Below are 25,216 nucleotides of genomic sequence, written 5' to 3' on the forward strand. Positions count from 1 at the left end.
ATGCTTATTTAAGATGGTGAGGAAGGCATTTTAAAAAAATAACCAGGCATCCTCTACTGACGGGATGAGGTCAATATCTTTCCAGGATACCAGGGCCAGGTCGATTAAAAAGGCTTGCTCGTTGAAATGTTTCAGGGAGCGTTTGACAGTGATGAGTGGAGGTCGTTTGACCTCTGAACCATTACGGGTGCAGGCAATGAGGCAGTGATCGCTGAGATCTTGGTTGAATACAGCAGAGGTGTATTTAGAGGGCACGTTGGTTAGGATGATATCTATAAGGGTGACAGTGTTTGCGGCTTTGGGGTTGTACCTGGTGGGTTCATTAATAATTTGTGTGAGATTGAGGGCATCAAGCTTGGATTGTAGGATGGCTGGGGTGTTAAGCATGTCCCAGTTTAGGTCACCTAGTAGCACAAGCTCTGAAGATAGATGGGGGGCAATCAGTTCACATATGGTGTCCAGAGCACAGCTAGGGGCCGAGGGGGGTCTATAGCAGGCGGCGACGGTGAGAGACTTGTTTTTGGAGAGGTGGATTTTTAAAAGTAGAAGTTCAAATTGTTTGGGTACAGACCTGGATAGCAGGACAGAGCTCTGCAGGCTATCTCTGCAGTAGATTGCAACACCGCCCCCTTTGGTCGTTCTATCTTGTCTGAAAACGTTGTAGTTAGGGATGAAGATTTCAGAGTTTTTGGTGGACTTCCTAAGCCAAGATTCAGACACAGCTAGGACATCCGGATTGGCAGAGTGTGCTAAAGCAGTGAATAAAACAAACTTAGGGAGGAGGCTTCTAATGTTAACATGCATGAACCCAAGGCTATTACGGTTACAGAAGTCATCAAAAGAGAGCGCCTGGGGAGTAGGAGTGGAGCCAGGCACTGCAGGGCCTGGATTCACCTCTACATCCCCAGAGGAGCAGAGAAGAATGAGTAATAAGGGTACGGCTAAAAGCTATAAGAATTGGTCGTCTGTGACGTCCAGAATAGAGAGAAAAAGGAGCAGGTTTCTGGGGGCGATAAAATAGCTTCAAGGTATAATGTACAGACAAAGGTATGGTGGGATGTGAAGACAGAGGAGGTAAACCTAGGCATTTAGTGATGATGAGAGAGATATTGTCTCTAGAAACATCATTGAAACCAGAAGATGTCATAGCATGTGTGGGTGGAGGAACTGAGAGGTTGGATTAGGTATAATGAGCAGGGCTAGAGGCTCTACAGGGAAATAAGCCAATAAACACTAACCAGAACAGCAATGGACATTGCATATTGACATTGAGTAGAGGCATGCTTAGCCGAGTGATCAAAGGGTCCAGTGAGATTCAGACAGCTAGCCGGGCCATAGGTAGCAAGCTGGTGGAAGATGGAGGGAGGTCTGTTTTTAGCCACCTCGTGCGTTTCCGTCTGTGGGTTAGTGGGGTTCCGTGTGGAAGGGGGGACCAGTCCAAATTGGCAAAATAGTTAGTTATAGTGGCCCAAGAAAAGTGTCCGATAAACCTATTCAGATCGCAGCCGATAAGACAGCTAACGATTAACGATTAGTGGGCCGCAGATGGGCGTACAGGTTACGTCGCGACGGAGGGGCCAGTTGGATAACTCCCTCGGGCAGATAACGTCCGTCGTCCAGTCGTGAAGGCCCGATGGGGCTCCGCATCGGCAGTAAAGCGGGTCAGGATAGGTGATTGTAGCCCAGGAGACACTGAGTAATGTAAGGTATGTAAACATTATATAAAGTGGCATTGTTTAAAGTGGCTACTGATGTATTTATTACATCCAATTTTTTATTATTAAAGTGGCTAGAGATTTGAGTCAGTATGTTGGCAGCAGCCACTCAATGTTAGTGATGGCTGTTTAACAGTCTGATGGCCTTGAGATAGAAGCTGTTTTTCAGTCTCTCGGACCCAGCTGCGATGCACCTGTACTGACCTCGCCTTCTGGATGATAGCGGGGTGAACAGGCAGTGGCTCGGGTGGTTGTTGTCCTTGATGATCTTTTTGGCCTTCCTGTGACATCAGGTGGTGTAGGTGTCCTGGAGGGCAGGTAGTTTGCCCCCGGTGATGCGTTGTGCAGACCTCACTACCCTCTGGAGAGCCTTACAGTTGTGGGCGGAGCAGTTGCCGTACCAGGCGGTGATACAGCCCGACAGGATGCTCTTGATTGTGCATCTGTAAAAGTTTGTGAGTGTTTTGGTGACGAGCTGAATTTCTTCAGCCTCCTTAGGTTGAAGAGGAGCTGCTGCGCCTTCTTCACCACGCTGTCTGTGTGGGTAGGCCTTTTCAGTTTGTCCGTGATGTGTACGCCGAGGAACTTAAAACTTTCCCCCTTCTCCACTACTGTCCCATCGATGTGGATAGGGGGTGCTCCCTCTGCTGTTTCCTGAAGTCCACAATAATCTCCTTTGTTTTGTTGACATTGAGTGTGAGGTTATTTTCCTGACACCACACAATTTGATGATTGAGTTGGAGGCATGCATGGCCATGCAGTCATGGGTGAACAGGGAGTACAGGAGAGGGCTGAGAACGCACCCTTGTAGGGCCCCAGTGTTGAGGATCAGCGGGGTGGAGATGTTGTTTCCTACCCTCACCACCTGGGGGCGGCCCGTCAGGAAGTCCAGGACCCAGTTGCACAGGGTGGGGTCGAGACCCAGGGTCTCGAGCTTTATGGCGAGTTTGGAGGGTACTATTATGTTAAATGCTGTGCTGTAGTCGATGAACAGCATTCTTACATAGGTATTCCTCTTGTCCAGATGGGTTAGGGCAGTGTGCAGTCTGATTGCGATTGCATCGTCTGTGGACCTATTGGGGCGGTAAGCAAATTGGAGTGGGTCTAGGGTGTCAGGTAGGGTGGAGGTGATATGGTCCTTGACTCGTCTCTCAAAGCACTTCATGATGACGGAAGTGAGTGCTACGGGGAGATAGTCATTTAGCTCAGTTACCTTAGCTTTCTTGGGAACAGGAACAATGGTGGCCCTCTTGAAGCATGTTGAATTGATGTTTGTGTAATGGAAGGTACCAGGGAGAGATGGCTCGGGTTGAGAGGAACCTCATTTTGGGGGGCCAAACCCTGGTTTCCTTACATTGAGAACAGTCTTCACAGCAGATACAGCAGATTTCTTTCATACAAATTCTAACCTTTTGACCCATTACACACATCAGTTGTTTGTCATGAACATCCAGGATGATGGACTTTGCTATAAAATGCTGTGGCTTAGTCCTGGTGGTTGGGGTCTCCACGAATCACCTACGGGTGGGTCGTTGACAAGCTCCATTACTGCAGTAATGAAATAATTGTTTTGAAGAAATCTAAAAGTCTCTCCTTTGATTAGAATAATTACCATGACAATATTTTTGCAATTACATTTACTTTTGATACTCAAGTATATTTAAAACCAAATACTTTTACTCAAGTAGTATTTTACTGGGTGACTCACTTTTATGTGAGTCATTTTCTATTAAAGTATATATCGATTTTTTTCTCAAGTATCATTGGGTACTTTTTCCACCACTCTTATCTGTCTATTTCTGCTGCTTTTGTTGTTAGGGTCTCTATTGATGGGTTTGTTTGGGAAGGGAACAAAATGGATACTTGTCTTGTAAACCCGAAAGTTACTTTTTCTTTCTTCTCTGTCTTATTGAGAATAGAGTGGAAGTGAGTATAAGCTACCTGTAAGTGTAGCAATTCTAGGCAAATGGTAGTAGATACCATTCCTCTGACAAGTAGTGGAAACCACCCGCTGGTGGCTATTGAAGAGATGAGGAGAGAAGTCTTTAAATCGACATGGAAATAAAAGACAGGTATTGTATTAGATATAACATGTTGACGCTAAGTAGGTCTGGTAGAGTGGAGCTGCAGTAAGGTGAAGTCTATGATACACACGCACGAACACACTCGTGAACACAAAACACACACGCTTACACACACACACGCACTCACACACACACACACACACACACACACACACAGCTGAGTGTAAATCTTTTGTGTTGCTCTGTCCAAGTGAAACCCTGCTTTAGAAACAGTCCTATGATTTATGAATCCCCTGAGGTTAAAACAGGCTGTCTCAGATTCAATTACAGTTACTTTTAATGTAAACCCACCGGAGAGCCAGGACAGGCTATGAATAATCATGTGCAACAATCACCAGCTAATCGTGCAGAGAGTGTATTAGCTAAGAGCAAAGGGCATATATTCTGTCAACGTCTCTATACATCTGGTTATTCATCTTTTTGCAGACCTTTTCTCATTTTGCAAAAGTCTATGTAGTATCAATGTCTCGATTTTCTTGTTTACAATTTTCTTCAATTGCTAACAAGCATCGGTCAATACTGAAGCCACTTTTTCCGAAACTCGTCACAGTCAGCATTACCAACATGCATATTGACGAAACAGTTAATCTCACATCCAAAACTCACTCAAACCACCAAAACACTTCATACAGGTCTCAAAATAAGCTTGTTCGTCCATAACACTGGCAACAATTCTCACTCGGAAAGCATGCATCACTCATATCACACTGACCTAAAACACACTAACAGGTAGCAATACATAAATGATGAACTTCTCTTTGAAGTTTGAAGGATTTTTCACATAAATCAGTATTTCATTATAGAATAAGAATAACACCTTATCACTTTATTGACTGTAGTAAAGTATATGTAACAAGAATGAATCAGAAATGCAGCAATTTGCTTCAATAGCCTTTATTTGTTCTAGATCTTTGCAAATAGTAATTTACTTGTGAAAAATAAAAAGTTGAAACAAAAAACGAATTCCTGAAATTCCAGTTTTGCAATAATAATTACAAAACAAATCAACATGTATAGTATAATCACTCATACTGTACAGTACTGTGAGGGTTGTAGTTCTCATCAACATGTATAGTATAATCACTCATACTGTACAGTACTGTGAGGGTTCTAGTTCTCATCAACATGTATAGTATAATCACTCATACTGTACAGTACTGTGAGGGTTCTAGTTCTCATCAACATGTATAGTATAATCACTCATACTGTACAGTACTGTGAGGGTTCTAGTTCTCATCAACATGTATAGTATAATCACTCATACTGTACAGTACTGTGAGGGTTCTAGTTCTCATCAACATGTATAGTATAATCACTCATACTGTACAGTACTGTGAGGGTTCTAGTTCTCATCAACATGTATAGTATAATCACTCATACTGTACAGTACTGTGAGGGTTCTAGTTCTCATCAACATGTATAGTATAATCACTCATACTGTACAGTACTGTGAGGGTTCTAGTTCTCATCAACATGTATAGTATAATCACTCATACTGTACAGTACTGTGAGGGTTGTAGTTCTCATCAACATGTATAGTATAATCACTCATACTGTACAGTACTGTGAGGGTTCTAGTTCTCATCAACATGTATAGTATAATCACTCATACTGTACAGTACTGTGAGGGTTCTAGTTCTCATCAACATGTATAGTATAATCACTCATACTGTACAGTACTGTGAGGGTTCTAGTTCTCATCAACATGTATAGTATAATCACTCATACTGTACAGTACTGTGAGGGTTCTAGTTCTCATCAACATGTATAGTATAATCACTCATACTGTACAGTACTGTGAGGGTTCTAGTTCTCATCAACATGTATAGTATAATCACTCATACTGTACAGTACTGTGAGGGTTCTAGTTCTCATCAACATGTATAGTATAATCACTCATACTGTACAGTACTGTGAGGGTTCTAGTTCTCATCAACATGTATAGTATAATCACTCATACTGTACAGTACTGTGAGGGTTCTAGTTCTCATCAACATGTATAGTATAATCACTCATACTGTACAGTACTGTGAGGGTTCTAGTTCTCATCAACATGTATAGTATAATCACTCATACTGTACAGTACTGTGAGGGTTCTAGTTCTCATCAACATGTATAGTATAATCACTCATACTGTACAGTACTGTGAGGGTTCTAGTTCTCATCAACATGTATAGTATAATCACTCATACTGTACAGTACTGTGAGGGTTCTAGTTCTCATCAACATGTATAGTATAATCACTCATACTATACAGTACTGTGAGGGTTCTAGTTCTCATCAACATGTATAGTATAATCACTCATACTGTACAGTACTGTGAGGGTTCTAGTTCTCATCAACATGTGTAGTATAATCACTCATACTGTACAGTACTGTGAGGGTTCTAGTTCTCATCAACATGTATTGTATAATCACTCATACTGTACAGTACTGTGAGGGTTCTAGTTCTCATCAACATGTGTAGTATAATCACTCATACTGTAGAGTACTGTGAGGGTTCTAGTTCTCATCAACATGTATAGTATAATCACTCATACTGTAGAGTACTGTGAGGGTTCTAGTTCTCATCATCATGTATAGTATAATCACTCATACTGTACAGTACTGTGAGGGTTCTAGTTCTCATCAACATGTATAGTATAATCACTCATACTGTACAGTACTGTGAGGGTTCTAGTTCTCATCAACATGTCTAGTATAATCACTCCTACTGTACAGTACTGTGAGGGTTCTAGTTCTCATCAACATGTATAGTATAATCACTCATACTGTACAGTACTGTGAGGGTTCTAGTTCTCATCAACATGTATAGTATAATCACTCATACTGTACAGTACTGTGAGGGTTCTAGTTCTCAACAACATGTATAGTATAATCACTCATACTGTACAGTACTGTGAGGGTTCTAGTTCTCATCAACATGTACAGTATAATCACTCATACTGTACAGTACTGTGAGGATTCTAGTTCTCATCAACATGTATAGTATAATCACTCATACTGTACAGTACTGTGAGGGTTCTAGTTCTCATCAACATGTATAGTATAATCACTCATACTGTACAGTACTGTGAGGGTTCTAGTTCTCATCAACATGTATAGTTTAATCACTCATACTGTACAGTACTGTGAGGGTTGTAGTACTCATCAACATGTATAGTATAATCACTCATACTGTACAGTACTGTGAGGGTTCTAGTTCTCCCTCTCTCCTGCATTTGGCCACAAGTTCTCATTAACATAACATCTTATGTCTTCTCTGGCGATGCATCTTGGAAAGTATCTTGTGGAATGTCTAATCCAACCCTGGCAGTCTTCAGGAGAAGTGTCTCCACACCCTGGCAGTCTTCAGGAGGTGTCTCCATACCCTGGCAGTCTTCAGGAGAAGTGTCTCCACACCCTGGCAGTCTTCAGGAGAAGTGTCTCCACACCCTGGCAGTCTTCAGGAGAAGTGTCTCCACACCCTGGCAGTCTTCAGGAGAAGTGTCTCCACACCCTGGCAGTCTTCAGGAGAAGTGTCTCCACACCCTGGCAGTCTTCAGGAGAAGTGTCTCCACACCCTGGCAGTCTTCAGGAGAAGTGTCTCCACACCCTGACAGTCTTCAGGAGAAGTGTCTCCACACCCTGGCAGTCTTCAGGAGAAGTGTCTCCACACCCTGGCAGTCTTCAGGAGAAGTGTCTCCACACCCCACATTCATGACATCCAGTAAGGACATCTGGTCATGTGGATGGTGATCATAAACCTTCCACCTCCACGCAGAGAAACACTCCTCTATGGGGCTTAGGAAGGGGGAGTATGGAATAGTACTGACATCCTGGGATGTGCAGCAAACCAGTCTGTGACTGCAGCAGAGTGGTGGAATGCCACATTATCCCACACAACAACGAAGGTAAGGGAGTTTCTTGCCCCTCGATTATGCAGGTCATAAAATAAATGAGCCTTTTTGTATTGTAGGGGCCATTGAGTGGTTTGTGTAACAGGAAACCATCATTGGACAGTGCTGCACACATTGTGATGTTAGCTCCTCTCTGGCCTGGGACATTCACTGTTGCTTTCTGTCCAGTCACATTTCTTCCCCTGCAGCGTGTTTTTGCCAGGTTGAATCTAGCTTCATCCACGAAGATGAATGTATGTGCAGTTTGCCTGGCTTCCATCTCCATTACTCTAAAATACAATAAATCCACAGTTCTACAGTACTTTACATTACGCATAGCTGTGTATGTACCCTGTTTGGTTATTGAACACACATTTTACCTGGACATTTTGATACCGGAGTTCTTTCACACGTTCACAGTTTCTCTCAAAGGGTACAGTGTACAACTGCTTCATCCTTATTTTATGTTTCTCTAGGACTCTGGCAATTGTCGTTGTGCTGACCGCATTCACATTCCCAAAAGTGATAGTCTGCCAGCACTCTGTCCCGAATTTCCCCCAGTTTTATTTTATTGTTACCATGTCAACAATGGCAATTTCCTGCGCATCTGATAATATTCTGCCTCTCCCTCCTGTGGGAGGCAACCTTTGGATCCTACTGAAAAACACAAAACCATATATTTCAAAATGTCAGTACATGTAAAAATGTGAACATATTGTACTGTAATATGTAGTTCAATTATCATTGAAGGATGCACATCTCGCCTGTTGTTTTGCCAGAAAATTCCTACTATTGATGCAACTGTTGAACGCTGCAGATTTGGTTGCACCCTTAAACTGGCCTCTCTCAAAGAGAGACGATGGTTTACAACATGGTCAATAATTGTGGCCCTTATCTCATCAGTGACCACCGCTCTTGCTCTCCTTTGTCCTCCAAGCATTCTCCCTCTCCCTGCCACTCTTCTTTCCCCACCAACCTGTCTTCCTTGATCCATGTTTCCAAACTAAAACATTCCGAAGCCGTCCTCTTTTGTCTGTATGGTAACGAGACTTAAAACAGGACACTTGGGTAGGCTTTTAGCTGAAATTGCAATCAGCTGTGTTCGGAATGATTCAATATTCTGCTGAGATTTTCAATGTTTCAATCTGGTTACTGCAGAAATGCACGACATTTGCCATCATTCTGTTTTGAATGTGTTTTTAACAGTTTTGGAAACAGTGTGTTAGCATTTGAAAACATGTGCTGCAAATATATCGTTTTGCAGGTGGTGAAGTATGAATGAGAAGAGTTCATGGATTTCGGAGAATGTGGTCATTGAATGCATTTTGTGTGAAAGCAATGAAAAAGGATTTAGTTTGGTCCACATACACTTCTGTTTCGCTGACTGTGTGAAGAGTTTTCACAATGTGACTTCAGTTTTGACCAATGCATGTTAGCAATGTTTTTTATTTATTTACTAAGGACAACAACAACAAAAAACGTTTTCTTTCCACTGTCAAAGTCTGAGACATCTTGTGACCTATGAACCGACTTTGAATCAGTCATAAAACAGAAACTTAAGGACATTTAGTCTGCTGTGAATGTTTAGCTAACATTTGTGTTTCCCACTCAGGGGATGGCCTGATGCCAGACAGTTAGAATAACCTCCTGTCCTGTTCTCTGACTTTGGAGGACTATACTCTTAGAGAAACGGATTCCAAAAGGGTTCTGTGACTGTCCCCATAGGAGAACTGTTTTTGGTTCCAGGTATAACCCTTTTTGGTAACAGGTTCCAGTTAGAAACCTCTATGGAAAGGGTTCTACATGGACCTCAAAAGAGTTCTACTTGGAACCAAAAAGGGTTCTCCTGTGGGGACAGCCTAAGAACCCTTTCAGGTATTAGATATAGCCTTTTTTTCTAAGAGTGTAGAGGCAGGGAGATTAATATATAGAGAGATATAGGGAGATAGAGTTATAGAAAGATAGAGAGAGATAGACAGATATAGAGAGAGATAGAAAGACATAGAGAGATAGAGATTTAGAGAAATATATAGAGAAATAGAGAGAGATAGAGATTTAGAGAGAGAACGCTAGAGAGAGATATAGAGCTATATAGAGAGATAGCGACATAGGGAGATAGAGATATATAGAGAGAAAAAGAGATAGAGAGAGATAGAAAGACAGAGAGAGAGAGATTTAGAGAAATATAGAGAGAGATAGAGATTTAGAAAGATTGAGAGATATAGAGAGCTAGAGAGAGATATATAGAGATATAGAGCTATATAGAGCTATAGAGAGAGATAGAGACAGGAAGATATAGAGAGATTTAGATATATAGAGATAGAAAGACATAGAGAGAGAGATTTAGAGAAATATAGAGAGAGATAGAGATTTAGAAAGATTGATAGATATAGAGAGCTAGAGAGAGATATATAGAGATATAGAGCTATATAGAGCTATATAGAGAGATAGAGACAGGAAGATATAGAGAGATTTAGATATATAGAGAGATAGAGATAGAGAGAGATATAGAGAGATACAGAGAGATTTAGAGCGATACAGACATATAGAGACATATAGAGAGATATAGAGAGATATAGAGAGATAGATAGAGATATAGAGAGAGATAGATATATAGATTTAGAGAGATAGATAGATTTAGAGAATTAGATTTAGAGATAGATTTAGAGAGATATAGAGATATAGAGAGATATAGGGAGATAGGAAGATAGAGTTATAGAAAGATAGAGAGAGATATAGACAGATATAGAGAGAGATAGAAAGACATAAAGAGATAGAGATTTACAGAAATATATAGAGAAATATAGAGAGATAGAGCTAGAGAGAGATATAGAGATATAGAGCTATCTAGAGATATAGAGAGACATATAGAAATATATAGAGAAATAGAGAGAGATAGAGCTAGAGAGAGATATAGAGATATAGAGCTATCTAGAGATATAGAGAGACATATAAAGATATAGAGAGATAGAGAGATATATATAGAGATAAAGAGATAGAGATATAGAGATACAGAGAGATACAGAGAGATTTAGAGAGATAGAGATGTAGAGAGAGATACAGCGCAATAGAGAGAGATAGAGAGACATCGAGAATATAGAGATATAGAGAGTTAGAGATTTAGAGAGATATACTGTAGAGAGATATGGAGATATAGAGAGAGATATAGCAATATATAGAGATGTAGAGAGATATAAACAGATAGAGATTTAGAGAGAGATATAGAGAGATATAGAGATATAGAGACATATAGAGATTTAGAGAGATATAGAGATAAAGAGAAATAGAGATATAGAGATATAGAGAGATACAGAGATACAGAGATATAGCGAGATATTGAGTGAGAGACCACTAACTCTCAACCAAGTAGAACACAATGTCATCATGGAAGACTATTAGTGATGGAGAGTGTTCAGGAACAATTTAGTAGAACTTAATGGTGTTCTGGAAGAGCGAAGGGAAATGAACTGTTTTTCAAGACAGTGGGAAGCCACATTATAAAGGACTGTAATAGAGTAGAATAGAATAGAACAGTGTATATTATAGTATAGTAGAATAGAATAGAACAATGTATAGTATAGTATAGTATAGTATAGTTGAATAGAATAGAATAGAACAGTGTATAGTATAGTATAGTATAGTGGAATAGAACCGTGTATAGTATAGTATAGTATAGTATAGTATAGTATGGTGTAGTATAGTATAGTATAGTATAGTAGAGTAGAGTAGAGTAGAGTAGAATAGAACAGTGTATAGTATAGTATAGTATAGTATAGTATAGTATAGTAGAATAGAACAGTGTATAGTATAGTATAATAGAATAGAACAGTGTATAGTATAGTATAGTATAGTATAGTATAGTATAGTATAGTAGAATGGAATAGAAAAGAACACAACAGAGTAGAGTACAGTAGAGAAGAGTAGAGTATTTTAGAATAGTGGAATAGAATTGAACAGAACAAATCCGACAACACTCACCCGAAGCCGGAGAGCATGCGGCAGAAGAGAAACATGCCGTACCCCTGGACGAAGGAGGAGAGGAAGGAGAAGAAGCCGTTGACCGACATAGCGATAAGCAGACACTGTTTACGGCCCACCTTGTCCGACAGACCACCCCAGAAGAATGCCCCAATCATCATCCCCAGGTACACTATGCTGCCTGCAGAGAGGAGGGAGAGGGAGAGGAGCGAGATCGAAAGAAAAAAAGAGAATGAAAGATAGAAAAAGAGAGCGGGAGAGAGAAGAGGGGGAGGGAGAGGGGGGCAGGAAGAGTGGGAAGAGAATTAGGTTGGATAAAAGGAAAGAGAATTGAAAAAAAAATGTATTTAGTGTTAACTTTTTACTTGACACTTCTAGATTTGCAGCACTTGAAAATGATCTGAACCATCTGGACCAAAATGGCTTTTCAGGCAAACTGCTGACTAGGGAGGACACACACACAGTCACACACAGAGAAGCCGGTGTGTCTCACACACAGCAACTGTATCAGTATCGCTGCATGTCTGACTGTATTAGTAGAGTCCAGAGCAGAAAGAGTGATGTGATTTAACCAGGCTTGTCATTTCCCAGTCATTGATAAACCACTGAGGGGTCACAGAGATCCAATCGATCTGACTTGCCTGGGGACCTGCAGACAGACAAACCTAATAAAGAACACAGAGGCAGCCATGAAGTTACAACACTAACTGAACCTCACTATGGAAGCCTCAACACTAACTGAACCTCACTATGGAAGTCTCAACACTAACTGAACCTCACTATGGAAGCCTCAACACGAACTGAACCTAACTATGGAAGCCTCAACACTAACTGAACCTCACTATGGAAGACTCAACAAATAACTGAACCTCACTATGAAAGACTCAACACGTACTGAACGTCACTATGGAAGCCTCAACACTAACTGAACCTCACTATGGAAGCCTCAACACTAACTGAACCTCACTATGGAAGCCTACACACACTAACTGAACACTAACTGAACCTCACTATGGAAGCCTCAACACTAACACCAACTGAACCTCACTATGGAAGATTCAACACTAACTGAACCTCACTATGGAAACCTCAACACTAACTGAACCTCACTATGGAAACCTCAACACACTAACTGAACACTTACTGAACCTCACTATGAAAGCCTCAACACTAACTGAATCTCACTATGGAAGCCTCAACACTAACTGAACCTCACTATGGAAGCCTCAACACTAACTGAACGTCACTATGGAAGCCTAAACACTAACTGAACTTCACTATGGAAACCTCAACACTTACTGAACCTCACTATGGAAGCCTCAACACTAACTGAACCTCACTATGGAAACCTCAACACTATCTGAACCTCACTATGGAAGCCTCAACACTAACTGAACCTCACTATGGAAGCCTCAACACTAACTGAACCTCACTATGGAAGCCTAAACACTAACTGAACACTAACTGAACCTCACTATGGAAGCCTCAACACTAACTGAACGTCACTATGGAAGCCTAAACACTAACTGAACCTCACTATGGAAACCTCAACACTTACTGAACCTCACTATGGAAGACTCAACACTAACTGAACCTCACTATGGAAACCTCAACACTAACTGAACCTCACTATGGAAACCTCAACACACTAACTGAACACTAACTGAACCTCACTATTGAAGCCTCAACACTAACTGAACCTCACTATGGAAGCCTAAACACTAATTGAACCTCACTATGGAAGCCTCAACACTAACTGAACGTCACTATGGAAGCCTAAACACTAACTGAACCTCACTATGGAAACCTCAACACTTACTGAACCTCACTATGGAAGACTCAACACTAACTGAACCTCACTATGGAAACCTCAACACTTACTGAACCTCACTATGGAAGACTCAACACTAACTGAATCTCACTATGGAAATCTCAACACTTACTGAACCTCACTATGGCAGCCTCAACACTAACTGAACCTCACTATGGAAACCTCAACACTAACTGAACCTCACTATGGAAACCTCAACACACTAACTGAACACTAACTGAACCTCACTATTGAAGCCTCAACACTAACTGAACCTCACTATGGAAGCCTAAACACTAATTGAACCTCACTATGGAAGCCTAAACACTAACTGAATGTCACTATGGAAGCCTAAACACTAACTGAAACTCACCATGGAAGCCTAAACACTAACTGAACCTCACTATGGAAGACTCAACACTAACTGAACCTCACTATGGAAGCCTCAACACTAACTGAACCTCACTATGGAAGACTCAACACTAACTGAACCTCACTATGGAAGCCTCAACACTAACTGAACCTCACTATGGCAGCCTAAACATTAACTGAAATTCAACGGCACTATGTTCTGGCCACAGCATTTGATAAGCGAGCGTTGACTGACCTATAAACTTTCAGATAAGGTTGTTTTTCCACAGGAAGTAAGTGTGATCTCTCTTCCAGTCCCAGTGGACACTGGGAAATGGAGGCGGGTGGGGGGCAGTAAATAATCCACTTCACTCAGCCAGAGTCTAGATATGCTAATAAAAATGCTAATGTGTGTTTATGGGGAGAGGCGATCGTTCACAGATGCTGTGCCCCATCGCTGCCAGGAAGCCCAGAGCCCAGCCCCTCTCTGTTTTTTTAAATTTAACTAGGCAAGTCAGTTAAGAACAAATTCTTATTTACAATGATGGCCTACCCCGGCCAAACCCTAACCCGGACGACGCTGGGCCAATTGTGCGCCGCTATATGGGACTCCCAATCACAGTCGGTTGTGATATAGCCTGGAATCAAACCAGAGTCTGTATTGACGCCTCTAGCACTGAGATGCAGTGCCTTAGACCGCTGTGCCACTCGGGAGCAATGCAGAGAAACAGTCCATGGTATCGGCTAACAACACCTCATTTACTTTATGACTCCCCACAGCTGGGCTGGTATCAGTCATAAAGGGGTGGGGAGGGGAGGTTGGGGTGAGGAGGTGGGAAAAGTGAATTGGAGGAGAGGGGGGAGAGCATAGTAAACAACCTCTTCCAGAAGAGGGGATTTCCTGTAGGGTTCAACCAGGGTCAGGGTGTAGTAGAACCTCAGACTGCATCCCAAATGATACCCTATATTCCTTATTCCTGGGACAAAATAGGTTGTCATTTGAGACTTTCCCACAGCGACACCCCAGTCTTTACCCCTTACCCACACATGTACAGTATTTATCTCCACCCAACAGCATGAATGATCCAGAGTTGCTTTGCTTTCTTAAGAGTTTTGTCCAATCAACAATCTCAGAGAAGAATCGGAACTAGAGTCTAAGACAGCAAATCAGGAGAGTGGGGAGAGGTTTACGGATATTGATATTGACCTGCTGAAATCCATCAATGAAAGGCTTGCCAAACTTGATATATTGGATATACTACGAGAGGACACCAATGCATTATGTGCCTGTCTAGAATTCAGCCAATGTCAGATTGATGATCTAAGGAAAGAGAACACGGAACTGAAAGGTACTGTAGACTCTTCATGGCAAGGTGGAGGTGGTGCAAAGGGAGAACAAACAACTTAAAGAAACCTTGCTTGATGTACAGTGTCGATCAATGTGGGACAATCTAATCTTTTCAGGGATACTGGAGAATGACAACAGCAGAAGCTGTGAGGACACTATCCGAGACTTCAGGTCAACTCAACTGAAACTGCCCACTGACGTTGTGCGTAATGTCACTTTCTCCAGAGTCCATAGAATGGGTAAGGCCAAATGTTTTGAACATTTTAAGCAAAAGGAAATGGCGAAGAGCAGGGGCAGAGAACTCAGAAACATTTTGGAATGAATGATCACTTCCCCACGGAGATCAATGAAAAGGAGAAAAAAACTGAATCCCATCATGAAAGAAAAGCGTTGCCTGAACCAATGAGTCTCCTTGGTGATGGATAAACTTTACATCAACGGGCAACTATATTGGGACTCTAGAGTAACTCCCTGGCTATTCTAATCCAACTATATCAGGACTCTAGAGTAACTGCCTGGCTATTTTAATTCAACTATATCAGGACAGGAATAGGAATGGAGTTGGTGTAGCTCTGTACATTCAGAATCATATACTTTTAAGAGGAGGGGTGACCTTAATGTATGTCAAATAGAGGCAGCCATATTGGTAGGATGTGTGTATAGACCTCCTAGCTCTAAGGTGTCCTATCTGGATGACTTATGCACTTAGTTTGACCAGGCCACAGATAGTAACAGAAATGTATTTATCTTGGATGATTTTAATATAAATTGGAAGGATCATAATAATTCAAATAGAACTAAATTGATAAGATATGCCGAGAGTTGTGGTTTGAAACAACAGGTTAATGATACTACTAGATCATCAACTAAGTTAGGTCACCGTTCAGACATGTGCATTGATCTGATCTCCTGTAATATACCTTTGCCATGGTTAAAAGCCAGATCAATGCCAGTGGGCTGGACAGACCATAATATTGTGACCATAACCATGAACACCAAGGTTCCAAATAAACCCCCAAGGATTGTGGTCAAGAGAAATGTTAAGACATTTAATCATGAGCTATTTCAAAATGATTTGGCTGCTGTACCCTGGGAGCTGATTTATCTAGAGGATGATTTAAATCACGCTACAGAATGTTTTATTGATTTGCTCACTGAGGTAATGGACCATCATGCCCCAATAAGAAAGAGGACAGTTGAGGATTGTCCATCTCCATGGATTGATGATGAACTGGGTGAGGCATTTTCTCAAAGAAATATGGAAAAATGTCTTAGCAGCCAAATCTAAACTAGAAATTGGTTAACAGAATTATAGAACACTACGCAATTATGCAGTTAAACTAAATCATAAGACATTTCTTTTTTACAAAAATGCTTTTATTGTTGTAAAAACTATTCAAAAAAGGTATAGAACACAGTGAAAGGCTTACTTGGTACATCTATTTCATCATGTCCATCTAGTGTGGAGGTTGACGGGAGAACAATAACATAACCAGCTGATATTACCTCATTACCCGATGGTAAATCTACATGTTATGATCTTATGGACAATGTTTTACTTCACTATGCTGCTCCCCAGATTGCAACTCCACTGAAATACATATTTAATCGGTCACTGAAAAAGCGGACATTTCCAAATGTTTGGAAGCATGCTAAACTGTGTGCGATCCTGAAAGACAGCAAAGAATCCATTACTCCTGCCAATAGTCAACCAATCAGTCTACTCCCTTCACTCAGTAAGATATTGGAGGGTATTGTGAGTAGACAAATATAGGAGTACATGGAGAAAAAGGATCTGATCACAGCCAATCATCATGCTTATCGCACAAACCATTCTACTACCACTGCATTGGTTGACATGACTGACCAGTGGCTCAATGTTATGGATAATGGCAGGTTTGTGGGTGTACTATTTTTAGATTTTAGTGCAGCACTTGATTTAGTGGATCATAAAATCATTTTGACAATATTAATGCATTATGGTTTTAAGGAGGCAGCATTGAATTGGGTACAGTCATATTTAACTGACATGCTGCAGCGAGCTGCCTTGGGCCACTTCTTTACTTAGTATACCAACGACCTTGAAGCTCAAGCTACTATATTTGCAGATGATACTACAATTCATACAGCAATACAATCGGTTCAACAGGTACAGAAAGCTCTACAAGTAGATCTGTGAAATATCAGGGAGTGGGTTTGCCGGAACAAACTTGTTTTGAACACCATGAAAACCAAGGTTATGTTGGCCTGTTCCACCAGGAAAGGCCAACACAGCATGGGATACATTTAAGCTTGGGGGGGGGCGGAGTACAACTTGAGGAAGTGGCAGAAACCAAACTACTAGGATTGCAGCTAGACAACTGCTTATCATGGTCGTCTCAAAGCATTAATTGGGAGTCAGGTGAACTATTGTTCTGTGGTCTGGGAAAATGCATCAGCAAGTTAAATTAGGAGGATGCAGATAGTACAGAACAAAGCAGCAAGGATTGTTTGATGGTGGAGATATGGTTCTTCTGTTGTAGTCATGCACAATGCTCTTGGTTGGTCATCAATCAACAAGATAATTGAAAAAAGACATGCTTATTTTATTTCCTAATATACACCATTTAAAACAGCCAAACTCTATTCATAACAGTATTCAGTTAGTAAGAGACAGTCATTCAGTAAATACTAGGAATAGATTGTCCACCATCTGTGTTATCCAGACAGTAAAGAAAAGTAGACAAAATACAATTTCAATTCAAATTAATAAAGAAATTGAATAACTTATCTGAGCAAACCAGAAACCTTTCAATATATAAATTCAAATAATACTTTAAAATCATTTAAATATAATACATTGGAAGGTTGTGCAGGACTACGGTAGATGAAGGAATCAATCTATCTTTTCAGATTGTTCGAATATTTATCTGGTCAACATGTCCGTGTATTATGTCTGTTTCTAACAGTGTGTTATATGTGAAAATGTGATCGTAATTTAAATTGTATTTTAATGTTTAAGGAATCCTGGAAGATTAGTCCAAATGAGGACTAAAAGAGATCCTAATCAAATATAATAAAATCAAAACCCTCACATCTAACCAATGTGATTCATACACAGACACACAAACACAGTTTCCCGGAGTTGACTTCCATTACAAATGACTGCGTAGTAAGCGTTCATCAAATAAAGCTGCATTTAGTCCAACTGAATTAGAAACTAATCATAGACTTTAGAGAGATATTTCTGCAGACTGTCTATCTTTTCTCTCCTCTCCAACGGTACAGTGTGCAGCTCTGCCTCCGACCCAGAGGGAATACTTCACTAACTCAACTTTAGCTGCTGCTGCTGCTGCTGCTGCTATCTCCGCCAGACGAGACGGGAGCAGTAAGCGTCAAGCGGGGAGCGGCGCGGTGGGTTTGTCTCTATGGTAATTAGCTCTTATGTGTAAGCATAATTCCCCGTCCATGCTACGTTCCTCGCCACTGCACTCTCAGCACGGATGAGAGGGTAAAAGGAAAGGAGGAGAGGATGAGAGAGGAGGAGTGGAGAAGAGGAGAGAAGGGCGACAACAGAGAGAAACAGCTGAGTAATTCCGCTGTACATTCCGGGGGCTCTTTAGGGATTCCCCCCAGATTCAGGGAATCCCCTGAGGTTGATGTTTGATTGACAGGTCTGTCTGAGAGCATCTATTACAAGGAATATTAGAATGGTGAAGAGAAGGAATACAGTTATATCATCTTACAACTGTTCTAAATGACACCGAACAAAAATAAAAACGCATCATGCCACAAATTCAAAGATTTTACTGAGTTACAGTTCACATAAGGAAAATTTAAATAAATAAATTAGGCCCTAATCAATGGATTTCACATGACTGGGAATATGACTGGGATACGCATCTGTTGGTCAGAGATAGCTTAAAAAAAGGTAGTGACGTGGATCAGAAAACCAGTCAGTATCTTGTGTGACCACCGTTTGCCTCATGCAGCTCAACATAGCGTTGATCAGCCTATTGATTGTGGCCTGTGGAATGTTGTCCCATTCCTCTTCAATGGCTGTGCAAAGTTTCTGGATATTGGCGGGAACTGGAAATCATGCTAAAAGATGAGGTGATGGCGGTGGATGAATGGCATGGCAATGGGCCTCAGGGTCTCGTCATGGTATCTCTTTGCATTCAAATTGCCATCGATAAAATTATATTATGTTTGTTGTCTGTAGTTTATGCCTGCCCATACCATAACCTCACCGCCACCATGACTCACTCTGTTCACAGCATTGCCATACACGCTGTCTGCCATCTGCCCAGAACAGTTTAATCTGGGATCAATCTGTGAAGAGCACACTTCTCCAGTATGCCAGTGGCCACCGAAGATGAGCACTTGCCCACTGAAGTTGGTTACCACGCCGAACTGCAGTCAGGTCAAGACCCTGGTGAGGAAGTCGAGCATGCAGATGAACATCCCTGAGACGGTTTCTGACAGTTTGTTTGTGCAACAGTTTGTTTGTTCTTCGGTTGTGCAAACCCACAGTTTCATCAGCTGTCCGGTTGGCTGGTCTCAGACCATCCCGCAGGTGAAGAAGCCGGATGTGGCGGTCCTGGGCTTGCGTGGTTACAAGTGGTCTGCGGTTGTGAGGCCGGTTGGACGTACTGCCAAATTCTCTAAAACGACTTATGGTGTGAACATTTACATTAAATTCTCTGGCAACAGCTCTGGTGGACATTCCTGCAGTCAGCATGCCAATTGCACGCTCCCCCAAAACTGGAGACATCTGTGGCATTGTGTTGTAGGACAAAACTGCACATTTTGGAGTGGCCTTTCATTGTCCCCAGCACAAGGTGCACCTCTGTAATGATCAGGCTGTTTAATCAGCTTCTTGATATGCCACAAATGTCAGGTGGATGGATTATCTTGGCAAAGGAGAAATGGTCACTGACAGGGATGTAAACAAATTTGTGCACAAAATTTGAGAAAATAAGCTTTCTGTGCGTATGGAATTTTTTGGGGATCTTTTATATCAGCTCATTAAACATGGGACCAACAATTTACATGTTGCGTTTATATTTTGGTTCAGTGTCTTTTGATTCTGATTCATTTGAGAAAATGCCAGTATTACACTCACATTCACAGGCACACACACACGCACGCACGCACGCACGCACGCACACATACACAGAGACAGGAGGCCTGTCAGGAAACAAAGCAGTCCATTATCATGTTGAGGCAGACACTTGTATTAGCATCCTGCCTCCTGCCTCCTGCCTGCCTGCAGCCCCCAGTCTTCACTAGTCTACTGACAGCAGGGGGCAGGCCAGGGTGGACAGAACACTTGACTTCAGACTGTGAGCTGGTTTGTGTCTGTCAGTTTTTTCAGCTTAACCCATCCATTGCACACCCCCCCCCCCCCCCCCCCCCCCCCACACACACACACACACACACACACACACACACACACACACACACACACACACACAGACACACACACAGCGTTGGTGCTTTATCCCTGTATGCTTTAATTAGTTGACCTCAGGCTCCAGTTCAGCCAATTTATCACCCCATTGTGTTGATTAACACACACACACACACACACACACAGACACGCGCACGCAGACACACGCACACACAGACACACAAATCTCCAATCATGCTCTGTTGACCCCTGCTGTGTCTATCCACTGACCCCGAGTCAAACCTTCAACAGAACACAGAGAAGATAGTTGGAGGGAGAGGAGGACTGACGGAGTGAAGATAGGAGGAGAGGAGGAGAGATGTGAAGTGTGTCAGAGTGTTTTGTAGGGAGGTAGGCTCAACCGTAGTCTCCTGCTCTCTCCTCCTCCTCCTCTCTGTTCTCCTCAGTCAAGCGGGTTTAACTGAGCCAGCTAAGCATGGCTAAACTGCAGAGAGAAACACAATACCGTAGAGATTATACTACCTCACAGTAATATCTCAATCACCTAATAGCAGTGAGACACAGAGAGGGAGGGAGAGAGAGGGGGATGTAATGAAGAGGACATGGAATAAAAAGAGGAAGAGGAAGAGATAAAAGGGATGAAGGGTGGGAGGTAGCACAAAGAGAGAGGGGTGGGAATGGATAGAGACAATGAATGAAAGCAGGGAAAAGAAAAGCTGAAGTGTTTTCTCGTTGGAGTCAATCATGCCTCTCTTTGTCTCTGGCCAGCCATTGCAGAACTATAACACTTGTCTGAATTGGAAATGCTAGAGAGCAAACGCTTAGTAAAAAGTACCCTTGGAGTGAGACCACAGGCCTGGGCTGGGCCTGGTCGAAAGTCTGTGTGACTATTTTTATCATTTTTATCCTGGCTTCCCTCGCTCTCTCTCTCTCTCTCTCTCCATCTCTCTCTGACTGTCTCTCTCTCTCTCTCTCTGACTGTCCCTCTCTCTGACTTCTCTCTCTCTCCCGACCCCTATCTCTCTCTCTCGCTCTTTCTCTCTCTCTCGCTCTATTTATCTATCTCTCCCTCTCTCCTTAACCAGACAGTCAATTAGGAGCCCTTCTCCACTAACAGTGTGGATGACCTTCATATAGAGCCATGATGAGGCTGGGCTATAAGACCTACACTGTACCAGAGGGCTATTTCAGGGCCCCAAGGCCTCTACACACACACACACACACACACACACACACACACACACACACACACACACACACACACACACACACACACACACACACACACACACACACACACACACACACCACCTAAAGTGTTTGGTCTGCAATTGAAGAGGTCTGGTTAAGGCACCAGTTCCTCTGTATCTCAGCACAAACTGTTAGAATTTTTGTCAACGTATTGTGACGTGAAATCTAAGTGGAAACCTTGGATTTGAAAGAATTATCAACTGCTGTTTAGAGAGTGGAATTTCAACCACAGGATTATGTCATCATCTCATCTATCACTCCAGTGTTAAATTTGCTAAATTGTAATTACTTCGCTACTATGGCCTATTTATTGCCTTACCTCCTCATGACATTTGCACACACTGTACATAGACTTTCTTTTTTTCGATTGTGTTATTTGACTGTACGCTTGTTTATTCCATGTGTAACACTGTGTTGTTGTTTGTATCGCACTGCTTTGCTTTATCTTGGCCAGGTCGCAGTTGTAAATGACAACTTGTTCTCAACTAGCTTACCTGGTTAAATAAAGGTGAAATAAAAAAACAAAAAATAAAATCATGGTAACCACATTTTAACATAGACAAACCTTGGATAAAATATGTTGAATTTATACCTTTAATGTATCACCAGATCTTCAATGCTAAATTGATCAATCTAGAGCTATTTTTTGCTCTCCCATCCAGGGTTATAACCAAGCCCAGCCCTGCTTAGCTATGATACTTGTCTCTGACAATGTGCAATCATGAGAATAAATGTTGAGAGATCTCTACTAAATATATTTACTGTTGCTATCAAAGTCATTCCAAAGGGTAGGTTTAACAGAGTAAATTAAATGTACCCATACTTTATCACTCATATATCATCAATGATGCTATTTAAGACTATATAGCATTTGCAAAGTCATCAACAGCTATTGTTTCAATTCAACCCAGGATTCACATGAAATAGACAGAACATAGGCCCAGGGCCGGTCCTTGCCATTCTGCAGCCCTAGGTGAGACCAAAAAATGCTCCCATGCAAAACTAGAATAGTCCCATTAAGAAAGATGATGTTGGAAAGACGTCTAAAAGACTAAAAAGACGTTGAGGTTCAATTTAGGTCCTGAATGAAAGGTGAAAAGGCATCTTTTCCGAACGTTGAAAATACGTACTTTGCGGACGTTGAAATCAGGTTCATTTTCAGTTCGGAATGAAAATTGAAAATATACATTTTCCGGATGTTAAAAATAGGTATTTTCCAGACGTTAAAAATATGTATTTTCCGGATGTTGAAATCACGTTTATATTTGGTTCTGAATCAAAATTGAAAATAATTATTTTTGGGGCCAAATCAAGGCTGTCCAGAACGAACAAAATCTGAACCAAAATCTGACCAAAAAACATTGTCCATGGATGTGGAAATCAAGGCTGGTCCGAACTGCACCAAAAAAAACATTAAAAAGGCACTGGCGTCAGTCCATGCTTACTGAGGTGAAATTGAATGTTATGAATGCCCATCTACAGTATGTGGTAAGCCTACCGTTTATAAAACACCAAAAAAAGACGTCCAAAAGACGACGCCTCTTGCTTACTGGGGTGTAGCCTACCATGTTAGCCCACAACGGAATTTTATGAATTCCCATCCATGTGGTAGGCCCACCATTTGTAAAACAGGCTGTTGCATTGGCTTTGTTAGTCCTGACTTATCAATTTGGCTATTGAAGCTCTGAATATCAGCTACCCAACTTTATCAGGAGTTATTGTGAGCCTATTTGCAGTGTGTTTACACAGCGGGAAATGAAAAAGTATTTTCTTTTTCGCTATTATCAGCTTGTCAAAAATGTACAGATACAAACTTGAAACCAATGATCATGACAAAGGGTGAAACTCCTGGACAACAGTTGTGATTGTTCATTCCATATTGTCCATTTTACTTTGACCTGTCCTGTTTTTAAGACATGTTGTTTATTGGGTGGCATTTTAGGTTAAGCTATGTGATGTAAAAAGTGTCTTAGGTTAGGCTATTTAATAGGAGAAACCAGCATGACGTAAAAAGTGTCCATCTCATTGCATTTTCATACATTTTATCTCCAGCCTGTAGGCTACAGAAAAGGCCACATACTCTTTCTACCATATCCTATATCTGCTACATGATTTACAGTGCATTCGGAAAGTATTCAGACCCCTTGACTTTTTCCACATTTTGTTACGTTACAGCCTTGTTCTAAAAGGGATTGGGGAAAAAATCCAGATCAATCTATACACAATACCCCATTATGACAAAGCAAAAATAAGTTTAGAAACTGAAATATAACATTTACATAAGTATTCAGACCCTTTACTCAGTACTTTGTTGAAGCACCTTTGGCAGTGATTACAGCCTTGAGTCTTCTTGGGTATGACCCTACAAGCTTGGCACACATGTATTTGAGGAGTTTCTCCCATTCTTCTCTGCAGATCCTCTCAAGCTCTGTCAGGTTGGATGGGGAGCGTCTCTGCACAGCTATTTTCAGGTCTCTCCAGAGATGTTCGATCGGGTTCAAGTCCGGAAGCCACTCCTGTATTGGCTTGGCTGTGTGCTTAGGGTCATTATCCTGTAGGAAGGTGAACCTTCATCCCAGTCTGAGGTCCTTAGTGCTCTGGAGCAGGTTTTCATCAAAGAGCTCTCTGGCCACTCTACCATAAAGGCCTGATTGGTGGAGTGCTACAGAGAGGGTTGTCCTTCTGGAAGGTTCTCCCATCTCCACAGAGGAACTATGGAGATCTGTCAGAGTGACCATTGGGTTCTTGGTCACCTCCCTGACCAAGGCCCTTCTACCCCGATTGCTCAGTTTGGCCGGGCGGCCAGCTCTAGGAAGTCTTGGTGGTTCCAAACTTCTTCCATTTAAGAATGATGGAGGCCACTGTGTTCTTGGGGACCTTCAATGCTAGAGAAATGTTTTGGTACCTTTCCCCAGATCTGTGATACAACAAAGTGGGCACTGCTTATCACAAGACAGCATCAACGCTCACGTAAAAAGCCCTTATGCCCCTGGTTGAGAGAAATTGTCATTGTTTTGGGGCAGAATTATGTGAGGTTTTATGTGTTGTTGTTGGTGTTGCCTAATGAGCGGGACAGCCATCTGTTTCAAGGTCTGGTTGGTTAAAAATGTATGATATTTAGTGTCTTTAATTTAATAACTTTAATTCCAGTTTGTCTACAAATTAATAATTATGTTGGATTCCCATCTCCATCTCAACCCAAAATCTATGTTAGAGAACAGGACTGACTACATTTAGCAGACATTCTTATTCAGAGCAACTTACAGGAGTAATTTTGATTAAGTGCCTTGCTCAAAGGTACATTGATAGATATTTCATCTAGTCGGCTCTAGGATTTGAACCAGCAACCTTTCAGTTACTGGTCCAACGCTCTTAACCGCTAGGCTACCTGCCGCCCTACGACTCAATC

General features: G+C 41.6%; 1 protein-coding gene across 2 annotated transcripts in view; it reads right to left on the minus strand.

Annotated features, from left to right (window-relative positions):
* LOC115203948 (synaptic vesicle glycoprotein 2C) overlaps positions 1 to 25,216 on the minus strand; it is an 86,999-nt gene that overhangs the window by 21,910 nt on the left and 39,873 nt on the right. For both annotated transcript variants that reach the window (XM_029769052.1, XM_029769051.1), the window contains exon 3: positions 11,656 to 11,836. In XM_029769052.1, the coding sequence (XP_029624912.1) occupies positions 11,656 to 11,836 (181 nt within the window). The remainder of the gene's footprint in view (positions 1 to 11,655; positions 11,837 to 25,216) is intronic.

This window comes from Salmo trutta, chromosome 12 (assembly GCF_901001165.1).
Source record: "Salmo trutta chromosome 12, fSalTru1.1, whole genome shotgun sequence".
NCBI lineage: Eukaryota > Metazoa > Chordata > Actinopteri > Salmoniformes > Salmonidae > Salmo > Salmo trutta.